Genomic DNA, 11,926 nt, shown 5'->3' on the forward strand with positions numbered 1-11,926 from the left:
CACACTATATATATATATATATATATATATGGGACACTACCCCACTCTCCCCATCTTCCGCTTGGTCGGATGCCTACCCCACTCTCCCCATCTTCCGCCCTGACTTTCCATGCCTCGCAGAGCAGGCCCCCAACCTAAGATTTTCTTAACGACTTGAAGTCTATCAATCTCACCACGTCCCAAAAGAAAGGGACAGATCTCAGATTTGTGAGGAAAGAAGATTAGATGTGTGTATGTGGGTGAGTATGGTAAAATTAATATATTTAAATTTTAATATGAATAAAGCTAAATTTATAGAACTTCACAAATACATTTCCATTACGTCATTACATGAGTCTTTTTGCGCTGAACTTATTTTCGTTTAAATAGATTAAACTGTCTAAAGATGGAGAAAGATTGCACATGATAAATCCACTTTTCATCTCCTACAAGCCAAGTATGATAATGGACCAATTTGATAGCTTACAAAAAGAACTGGACCATTGGATGGAGATGGCCAAGGGAGAAAAAGGAAAGAAAATTTATCAGGCATGTGGAACAGTTTAGCTTGAACGTGTACGATTAACTTTTACCTGAAACAAGATATACTTGATAGGTCTAATCTTATACCTTTTGGATGTAGACCTAATAATTCAATATTCAGGTAATGGCCTCACATGCAGTGCATCTAGATGCAAAGATAACTAGAGAACTTTTGAGAGAACAAAAGCTCAATAGTCTTATTACTAAGTTTTCATTATTCATAAATTTAAAAATACTATATTAGTATGCTAATTTTGTCCCGTGGCTTCTATTTTTCTTTATGCAGTTTCATATAAAAAGGACAATATGTTGTGGCATTAGATAACGCCATTTGGTGTCGGGAAAATGAATTCTCTTCACAGTAGATTTCTATTTACACATTTATCTTTTAGGAACACATAAAAATGAATATGGACCACTTAATTTAGCGAAAAAAAAGATAGAAAAACTATTCGAAGAGTTAAAATACCTCATTATAGCTATAAACTGTAAAGAGCGATGGAGGAAGAAATGCGAGTCATTAGCCCTAATCTCTTCTCAAATAGAAATTAGTCAAAATTACAACAAATTCCAACATATTTTTAGGAAAAGAGCAAAGAGGACTGACGACCAATTAAAATTTCACACATCTACCCCACGTTAATAACATATTTACTTGCACCACTCCCTCTCAAGTTGGAGCATAGAGCAAAGAGGACTGACAACCAATTAAAATTTCACACATCTACCCCATGTTAATAACATATTTACTTTCACCACTCCCTCTCAAGTAGATGTCTATCATGCTTAGCTTATCACAACAGCTCCAAAAATAGAACTATAAATAGCCTTGGTAAATATGTCAACTACTTGACCTTTTGAAGCCACATAAGCAGTAGATATATATCCCAATTGAACTACATCACGAACATGGTTCCAATCAACTTCAACATGCTTTGTCCTCTCATAGAATATAGGCTTACGTGCAGTATATGTGGTAGTCTTATTGTCACACTTCATCTCTATAGGCATAGAATAACCTTGGCTTGTAGATCAGCTAATACAGATTTAATCCACACCATTTCAGCTGCAGTTTGAAGCATAACCCTATACTTAGATTCTGCACTAGAACAGGCTACAGCATTTTGCTTCTTATTTCTCCCTACAAAAAATCACAAAGTCCAAAAGTAGATTATCTATCTTCAATAGAACCTGCATAATTGGCATCTGAATATGCTACAACATCAAGCATTGATCCTTTCTTAAATAACATTCCTTTGTCGAGAGAAGACATTAAGTACCTTAGAATCATCATGGCTGCATCCTAGTGTACCTTAGTCAATTTATTCATAAATTGACGAACTTTACTGATTGCCAAAGATATTTCGGGCCTAGTGGCTATGACCTAAAGGAGCTCACCCACAAGTGAATGATTATTGTTCCATCAACTGGCTCATGCTTCCCATCAAACAAATACTTCTTGGGGCCCATAGGAATAATTGCAGGTTTAGAGAGATCTAGAAAAGAGGTTTGTTAGGGAAAGGTATTTGGAATGAAATTTGATCTCCCACAGATGAGGAGGGCATACAATTGATTAACAGGCCGTGAGAATGGCATCTCGCCAATATGAGGCTCGGGCAATAGTTAAGGTACAGGCGACTTTCTGTAAGTGATTGCAATTTGTTGAGATGTGTGTGCACAAGAGGTTTGAGGCTGAATCCACGGGCATGATAGAATTAGAGTGACCTGTCAGTTTTAAATTCAAAAGCATCATTAGTGCGAATAACTTTGACAGAATATTCCAACTGATTTTCAATCTCAATGACTAATGACTCTAGAACAAGTTGAAGCCTCTGAGTCTCTGACCTTTCTTCTGTCACTAAGTAATATTAACATCCTGACCAACTGGGAATACGACTTGGTCCCCATATATCAACATGTAAAAGATTAAAGACTTGACTCCTGAACTGGTCTTGATTAGAAGGGAATGAACTTTGATGGTGCTTTCCAAGTTGACAAGTTTCACACTTAATGACCATAGAAGGAGGAATTTGGAGAATAACTCAAGAAAGTTTCAGTTAAAAAAAGATGATCTAATTGGAGGTTCCACTGCCAAGGAGTAGAACATGATGATAGAACAGATCTTGTCACCCCCATTGGTTGCTCAACGTAGTAAACACCACCTTCTTTGCATACTACACTAATCCTTTTCTGGTCACCAAATCCTAAAAAGTGCAATACATAGGATCAAATATCACTTTGCAATTTATGCCATTATCTAAATGGCCCACAAAGAGTAAATTATAAGGAAAAGGCAAAGTATGTAGGATGTGAAAGTTGCAGGTAGGTTAGCAACATTCCCACTACCTACAACTGGAGAAAAACTACCCACTGATAGAACATACCATCTGCTAGAACATCGCACAGCTTAAAGGTGGCTTCTGAGATTTGTGAATCACCACAAGTGTCTAGATGCACTTGAATCAATAATCCACTTACTAACATGGCCACACAAACTATCACCTGCAATATCAGCACTCCGTACCATAGCAGTATATACCCCCAAAGTGAGTGAATAGTGAGCTACTAATTTATCATATTCTGCACGTGTTAAAGTGATGACGTCTATTTTTCTCTGATGAGGATGTTGTTGCAAAGGAAGAAGTAGTATCGGTTGGAGAAAGACCATGTAGATGGGGAGAAGTCACACTCATCCCAACATCTATTTTCTAGATGCCGAAATCTTCCACGGAAGAACATTGAAACTTTCATCTACCACCTCTTCTAGGATTATGCAAGACATTGTATCATGTAGCACCTTTCTCAATCTGATCATACGTAAAAGCCATCAGCCACCAAAGAAAGAAACCCTACACTGAATATGTTATTACAGGGTATACACAGCAGATCACTATAGCTCCACCTCTGGCCTCATCAATAGAGCACGATAGAATGAGCAGACCAAGCTAATACAAGTATCAATCACAATATGAATCAACCAGATTTAAGAAGGCTTAAACCAGTAATGGAACACAAGGGAAACCCCAACAAAACTTCCAGCAGTGGAACATGCTGAATTATTTTAAATCATGTTCTGGGCTCTTGTACCAAGCAACATAAATTTTCCAACAAAGAACCAGACTTTCAATCTATTATGCAGAAAAATACCTTAGTGCAACACTCCACGGCTTCTAACTTACCTTTTTTAGTTCATCAAGGGCACCAACACCCACCAAAGTTGAGGAAACCATAAGCACCAAACAGCACAGCTCTGAACTGATACCAACCTTGATGAGATGGAAACCTGATTCAACGACTTCAACAAGGAACTTCAACTCTGATGATCAGCTCAAAACAGCACAATAGGTCTAAACAATGACCTTTAGCAGCAACAGCATTCAGATCAGAGTGCACGACTCCACCACTAGATCTAAATGACAACATATATAGCAAAGACCTTCAGATCTGAATGTATGACATCAACATAAACAGATCAGATCTGCAATACGACTTCTAAATCTGTAGCATCATCACGATCCAACTGACAACGACATAGCAAAAGTATCTGATCTTGTCTACTCCTGGACACCAGTCAACATCAACGTCTCACCACACCACTAAGGTCTACAGATTGACATAGGGCATCTAATCAGATCTGCATGTTTGCACAGATCTGATCAAACCCTGACCGAGCAATAGGAGGAGAAATCTACAGTGGGTGATCAGCACACACAGTCCAACAAAGAGAGAGGAAGAGAAGGAAAAGAAAGAGAAGAGAGAGAGGGAAGAGAGGAAAGGAACCAGTCAACAAGGCATCATAAGCTCCAGTTCAATGGCTGCTCTGATACCAAGTTGAGAGAGATGGAAGAAACACCAAAATCAAATTCATTAGTCCTAATCTCTTCTTAAATATAGATTAGTCAAAAATTATAAAGTTCAACATATTTCAGGAAAAGAATAAAGATGGCTGATGACTAATTAAAATTTCACACATCTACCCCACGTTAATAACATATTTACTTTCAATATAAACTAAAAAGAGTTAATTATGATTTAAATTTGTATGTTATAATTAGTAATAGTAATTACTTGCTATGCTACATAGGTGAATGTGTGGATACAGACATGAGTGTGAGTGCAGACACCAATGCACTTTCAAAAATCATGGGCACGAGGACAGGGCCACACAAATATATAATAAGATTTTAAGCAAATAAATACCATATATTCATTGTTTATATTCTAAATACATAGATTTCCAATAAAAAATCCAAAAATATATAAAAAAAGTACAAGATATAAGTCTGTGATGACCAAGCCTCATCCCACATCCCATGGTCAGCCATGTGGACACAGTTACGGTGCTCTGTGATACAGATTATTCGTGAAATACTTGCTTAATTCATGTTAATTGTTTAAAAACTAAATGCACATGTGTAAACACTTCAAATTTTAAGTGTCAACCATTTGTAATTAGTTTAGAAAATGTGGTGTGTTTATGAATAACTCTAACATTCTTATTCTTTGTTAGTGACATGGGTATACTTTTTCTCTTCATATAAAAGTTCAAAACCACAAAGACTTAAAACCTTATATACTCAGCTTCAGTAATTACAAGTAAATTCAATGTTTCCATCACTACCCCCCATCCATCCCTTTTTTAGTTAAACTACCAAGATTTCACCTGCATAAAAGATGCATAGACATGGCCTAGCAATGTCCTGTAATAAATCTTCTATTATGATTTGCAGTTTACATATACATACACATTATATTGTATATGGTATGTAATAATAATGTATCAATATTATAACGAATTCAAAAAACTACTACACACACATTGGACTATAGTTTATGGAACACGATGTTGTCAAAACCAGCCTAAGTCACTGAATAGATCTGTCAAGTCACAAGTCAATTTACTCCATCAAGACTAGAGCCACTGGGCTGAAAAAATCGGACTTGAACTCAAAATTAAGTTCTCACATTAGTATATTTTTTTATGAAGCATTACTCTATATGACGCCCTTATCAAAGCTGTTTCTAGATACTTCACAAATCAAGTTATCCAACCTTAGTCAAAAGACTCAAAGCACTCAAATTTGTCCAAGTACATTTGGGATATCAATAGCTAGTGGAAGTGATCCTAGGCACTGCCTAGGCATTGGGAGTAGACAAACGCCAAGCCTGAGTCACCTAGGTGCCTGAATCGAAAAAGTATTATTTCTTAAAATCTTAACATAAAAATCTAATTGTTCTACCTTCTAGTATATTAGTTGAGGGGGAGGAATTTCAGAATCCCCACTTTTCCCTTTTTTCTTCTCCCTTCTTTTTCTGTTATCCCTGCATTCTTGGTCAAATAGGAGTCTAGGCCCCCACCTCGGATTTTGTTGGGGTCTTCCGCCGAGGTACCCCTGGTGCATTTAACTACACAGACCTATTGTCCACGTAATATCTAATGATGTTTAATATTGCTAAGAAATACCATTACCATCACCTCTAAAGAAAAAGAGGTTCTTACCACAAGTCCTCAACAAGCACATAGAAATTACATGCGCAACAATATAAATTACCTTCAACATAAACATACTATACAGATCGACTGGATAATCAGATCTAGTGAGAGCTTATCAAAGATCTCAATTCCAAATGCAGATTAATTGGAAAAATTGGATGTAAAACCAACTGAGGCTTCATTACGCTAGCTTTACTAATATGTGCAACAGGGCTATAAATCATGCTGGTTTTCTTGGATATATCAACAAGCTACAAAAATCTCCATCCCTAAAAATTAAAAAATAGCCAACTTTTTTAGTTAACCAAGAATCAGACCCAACTTTACATTAAGAGTGTTCAAATCTAATTCCCTCAACATAACAAATTAAGGACATATAGGTCTCCAAAATTGTGAAGTGAAAAGCATGACGGCAACACCACTTGGACACGCTAGGCCAGCTACGGCAGACAAAAACAATCTAAGCCCTGAACCGCCAACAACCTACCTTGCTGAGGCCAAACCAGTTGACCTCCTTCTGTGCTTGTCCAAAGCTGAAGAAGCTCCAAGATGCCTAAAATCCGCGCCTGGCTGGCATTCTAATATCATTTCATGATTTCAATGATGTAGCACTCAGCTGCTCAAACACCCAACACATGAAGAAATTGGTAATCTTATCTATATCGTGCAAATTTCTTCCATATTTTCTGTGGCCAGTTTAAACTTCAACTAGAAGACCCCTAAACCCATTAATCCTTTTATGTGGCCCTTTGAACAGATACGTTAAATATGGACAAGTTAAGCTCTCGCTAGCTTTGGATTTGCGTGCATCTTGAACTGAAAAATACATGTGACTCCATGTGCTTGCCACAGCGAAACTGTATGAAGTTATCACGACTGATTAAATGACTTTTTTGCCAATTAGATAGCTAAACTTAAGCAAAAGGGACATCCCATTAATCTTCCATGTTCTGCCTGCCTTCCACTTCAAGAAGAACAGGATCTATGCAGCTATGTAGCTTAACAGGGTTATACAAGATAAGAAAGAAATTGCAAAGGGAGAAGATCCCTATTGCAATCAGAAAGAACTTCATAACCAACACGAGCTACAAATTGCAAAGAGATGATGCTCCATTGCAAGCCAGCTTATGATTCCTTATCGAGTATAAAGCCTCAGTGGAGGAGGAAGTGTACCCTTTGAAAATGGACTTAGCTTCAGCAGTTCAGGCTAGCGCCTCAAGTCAATTAAGCACACTGGATGAGTTCGAGGAGCCTGCAAAATTGAATGATCTAATTACCATAGTTGCTCATGCACTATGTACTCAGAGACTAGGAAAGACATCACAGCCGATGCTTTATGAAATAACAAGACATAAGACAAGAAAGATACATGATGCATTTATAATAAACTATGTTTAAAGAATTGATGCTTACAAGAGAATTCAAATTTGTTAAGAAGTAGTAAAGAATCAAACAGACCAGTACCTTCTTCACATCTCAAACCAATCAACCGATCTTGCTCATCCTTGTTTAAAGCATCAGCCAGATGACACTGAAGCGTCTTCACTGAAGAAACTGAATCCTCAGCCAGTTTAGGCTTCCCTGTCTCTGAAGTAGCTTTATTCCGAATATTTCGGTGTTGCAAAAACGAGCTCGTAAAAGCCTTCAACTTATCATCATCTTCACTGTTGACCATTCGCTTCTTTGCGGAACTTGTGTTTGGCATCCCCCTTGATGGCTTCTCCGTCTCCTCTGCCTTGACGGGACATGTTTTTTTGTCAGTATTCTTCTTCTGATTCAAAACAGCAAAGGTGGTCTGATTCTCCACTCTCTGAGAAGCGTGGAGGAGACTATCCCTAGCCTTTTTCCTTGCAATGGCAGAATCTCTAACCTTTTTGTCCGCTTCAGACCAAGCAGAGGCAGCCGCCCGGGTCATCGAGATGGCGGCAACCTGGGCAGCAGCGAGAATGATCTTAGCTGCGGGAACATCGATTATGACAGCCTTCCTTTCCTCCTCTCTCTGCATATTCTGGCTCAATGACGAAAGCGGGGTGAGGAACGAGAACTCATTTGCGCAGCAGAGGCAAACGTAGCTCGGGACCAATTCAGGCGCAAGGCACGCTGCATGCACCGTAGAAGGGCAATTGCCGCACTTGATGTTGTTTTCCGGAGGGAGCCCATCGGCATAGACCTCAAGACAGACAGGGCAAAAGAAGCTCGAATGCATCTTGAGAAGGCAAGCAGCACATAGCTGACGGTATATTCCTCGATGGCGAACATCGTAAAGCCACAGTTCGCTGGCAGACTTGCAGTAGCTGCACCTTTGGACTTGCGCTTCTTCCTTCACTACGTTCATCGGGGCATCGATCAGCGCGATGACGGGGGAAAGCATAAGAAACCACCGAAAAGAGAGGGGAAAAGAAACTAGGAGAATGTCCCAGTGAATGGTCAGAACCTCGAGAACAGAAACAGAAGAGTAAATTAAGATCCCCCAGAACGTGGATGAGAATTCGAAAGGTTTAGGCAGAACAAGTTATAGAGTTTAGTGGACGGAAGGAAAGAAATAGGGCCTAGAGAGGAGGTGGAAGAAGGAAAAGCAAAGACCCCTTCTGCAATAGGAACCGTAGTCCCAAACCAAATCGAGAAGATGAAGCAGATGAAGGAGACGCCGATGATGATTGTTTATGGTGGTGATGACAAATCCAACGAAGGGCTAATCCAGCCTTGAGGAACCAACGAGCAAGGGGGGAGAGAGATAGAGAGAGAGAGAGAGAGAGAGTTCTACACCGGTTGCACTCTTGCCCGTCCCCCCTAGGGTTCGCGACAAATTGACGCCAGTTTCAGAGGAGCAAATGCCAAAGGAAATTTCTTGTAAAAGGAAATTTATGATTTTCATCATTATTCTCTTTAAGTTGTAAATGTTTTCCAGAAAAGTTACGTCATGTCAGTGCATTTGTTTTAACTGATCATTTCTTTAAATTGAAAATCAATTCACAGAGTAAAGAAGTTCTAAATCTTTTTTTCTAAAAATAGGTCAGCCTGCTATTTGTTGTTACAGTAAAACATGGGACATTAAAGTAAAAACTTTCTAGAAAAAAATGGCTACACAGACTTGAGGGGTTACATGTTAAACCCCTAAAAACACCAAAACCCGTGTTAGGGGTTTCTATGCAGGCCATGTGTTACTGTGTACCGCTCCTCCATTAATCTATTTTCATTCGAGCGTGTGCTATCTCATCAATACAAACATGTTAATGCCCTTCATTACTAAAACATTAATGTCCTCCACCTTTGATACTTAACTTGTGGGTGCTCCAATAGGAATACTTAATTGCCCTTCATGACAGTGAAACTAGAAAAACCCTTCAAAGCCCTCTAAACCCCATGCACAACCCTCGTCACTAGACCCCTCGCAAAGTCCTCATCAGTAGACCCTTCGTGTTTTCATCTAAGAATTATCAACATGGCAGTTCCACGAACAATCGATGGCCTCCAGTCTAAGTCATCTCCATCTTACTCTTTTGAATTGAATCATGTTGTAGGGTGCCTGAAGACCTCTTGAACTCACTTACTATGGCAGACTAACCTAGTTCCCTCAAATTGGGATCCTGCTCCTATGTTGGCATAGTCTCACTTGCAAGTGTCATCTAGGCTTGTGCGTGTGCTCGGGCCTTAGGCATGGTATGCATGTCCTCATGACTCATATGATCTCCTAATTCTTATGAGCTTTCCTTGTCATGATTTTCCTTTGCCATGTGATCTTTTTCTGTTGTGAGATTACTTTGTCAAGCTTTGGTAATGTATCTCAGAAGTATGGCATTGCTCAAACTCCATTAAGTTAGCCTGCAGTAAATTAAATTTCTATATAGATCTCATTCATGTATTGTTACGTGACACAATAAATCACTAATATGTAGAGAATCCCTTAAATGTGTCGTGATGTTTAACAGTATATACGTAAGTTGCAATGCATACTGTATAAACTAAATCATCAAAGTCCAACTGGTGGGTTTTACTGTAGAAACTCTAACTAAATTGTTGAGAGCTCATTTGATTGTTGTCGATTGCACATGAATGGAATGCACATTCCATTTAAGAAAATTTGATGCAAATGTGATACAAAGATCAAAGCGGATTGGGAGACGTTCTCACGTATATCCATGGGTAAGCATGGAACTCATTTCCTGGGACAGCCTTGACACTTGCCGTCTCTCCCTTGATGCTTGCCCTCTCCCCCTCTCCCACCGCTCACCAGCATAGGTTGCTCACCAACGTCACATTGCTCATTGGTCGTTGCTTCTCACTGTCGTCTGCTACTCATAGTGTATGAGTCTCATTGGCTTGGACAGCACACTAACGTTCCAACAAACTGTCTACTGAGTCCAGCAACATGTGCAATGAGTGTGATGACCTTTTCTAGGTAGGGCTCAACAAATGATCTCTCTCTCTCTCTTTGGGGTTTTCTTTTTTTGCCCATTAAAAATCTTTTGTGTACGTCTCTTGTCACATGGAAAATGTTTGATGAAATGTCTCACTATATGGATCACTTCTTTTTGTGATGTTTTATGTGACATGTCTCATGGAAATATGGGTAGCTTTTTTGGGTGAGGCCCCACAATTTAATCACCACTGAGGGTTTCCTCGATGACAACTGCGGTAAGTTAAGTCTTTACAGGTTACCTGAATGGGATTGTTGTTATTAAGGAATTGATGGTTCATGGCTTTTCTCTTTTTAATTCTTGGGTGCATTTATGTTTTTTGCATGGTGTTATTTTCTTCATAATTTGGTAGTAGTATATTTCTATCTTCTAATCCATTGTATTCCCAAGGAAACATCTTTTCCCTACACATTGAATAAGAAAAACACATTCTTTTCAATATCTTGCAAATAGGCCATGGTTTTTTTTTCCTGAAGTTTTATGTTATATGATGCAACTATATATATTTCAGCACAGCTGGTGGCAGGGGTTGAACCAAAGTTACAAAACATTGTTTCTTCTAGTTGGCCTGCTTGACTGCATTTAATAGGAAAGGCATGGTTCACAATCACCTTACTCAATGTCTTATCTCTATGCATATTAACGACATTCACATGATTGATACCAAAAAATTATTTATTTATCATTTGTCACATGTTCAATGGCAGCCTCAGTTTTTGATATTGGATCAAATTGGATGTATTCGTCCTCATTATAGCAGCACTATCCATTTCTCCAAGGCATAGGATTCTAATATTGATTTAGTTCTAAGGTTTAATTCATGTTAACTTTTATGTTTTTTCTTCTTTAAATTCCAAAAAACTTATAGTTATATGCATTTATCTCATCTTGTCAAGTTTAAAAGATACAATAAAATATTTATTGCCTCCCTAGGTCTGCATGCAGGTGGTTTACTCTTATGACAAAGTTTATTCCTTTTGATTTTCTAGGTTGCATTTGTTATCAAGCTTGAGGTGATAGATGACAGAAAAGGGAAGCATGGGCAATAAAATGAAGAGAAATAACATTTGAAGTGCACAAACTCAAAAGTGCATGAATGGAAGTGCTACATTTCTTATGTCTTCTTCTTTCTTTTTTGGTCTATGGCTTCTACCTGTGATGAAGAAGTGTCTTTTCCATTCATATGTTCATAATATTATTCATTGAAAACCTAAAGTATGAATTATCACTAGCAATGCTAGTGAATCAATAAAAAGTACCCACTTTACCTTGCATAATTATGATGTCTATCAATATGCTAGCACTACTTGCACCAAGGAGAGAGATGCTTGGATTCCAAAGACATAATTTTTGAAGTCAAAGGTGGGCAAGAATGATTTAACAACTCATTTTTTGAGGGATGTTCAATAGAAATACCATGTTTTCTTCAACTCTTAAGTTTAGTACCTGCTTCCATTCAAGTAGCCAAAACCAAATTCTTAGGGACAAAACT

At 38.4% G+C, this 11,926-nt stretch overlaps 1 protein-coding gene and 1 long non-coding RNA gene across 2 annotated transcripts; one reads left to right on the forward strand and one right to left on the reverse strand.

The window, feature by feature from the left end:
- Positions 1-6,930: 6,930 nt before the first annotated feature.
- Positions 6,931-8,852, reverse strand: LOC116253896 (uncharacterized). The gene is made up of 2 exons (XM_031628886.2): positions 7,481-8,852; positions 6,931-7,268 (listed from the first exon to the last, which is right to left on the reverse strand). Exons 1-2 carry the CDS (start codon positions 8,385-8,387, stop codon positions 7,237-7,239), a joined length of 939 nt encoding a protein of 312 aa, XP_031484746.1. The 5' UTR covers positions 8,388-8,852; the 3' UTR covers positions 6,931-7,236.
- A 1,298-nt stretch (positions 8,853-10,150) lies between these two features.
- On the forward strand, positions 10,151-11,559 carry LOC116253992 (uncharacterized). Its single transcript, XR_004172600.2, has 3 exons — positions 10,151-10,415; positions 10,591-10,651; positions 11,424-11,559. It is a non-coding gene; the product is annotated as an uncharacterized LOC116253992 (long non-coding RNA).
- The last annotated feature ends 367 nt before the right edge of the window (positions 11,560-11,926 follow it).

Source organism: Nymphaea colorata, chromosome 5, assembly GCF_008831285.2.
Source record: "Nymphaea colorata isolate Beijing-Zhang1983 chromosome 5, ASM883128v2, whole genome shotgun sequence".
Classification (NCBI taxonomy): Eukaryota; Viridiplantae; Streptophyta; class Magnoliopsida; order Nymphaeales; family Nymphaeaceae; genus Nymphaea; species Nymphaea colorata.

What these genes read in the sequence shown, in the direction of transcription:
- LOC116253896 (XM_031628886.2), bottom strand. Translation starts at nt 8,387, where the DNA reads ATGCTTTCCCCCGTCATCGCGCTGATCGATGCCCCGATGAACGTAGTG. An exon ending in TGGTTTGAGATGTGAAGAAG is followed by an intron (nt 7,269 to 7,480) that starts GTACTGGTCTGT and finishes TCAATTTTGCAG; the next exon opens with GCTCCTCGAACTCATCCAGT.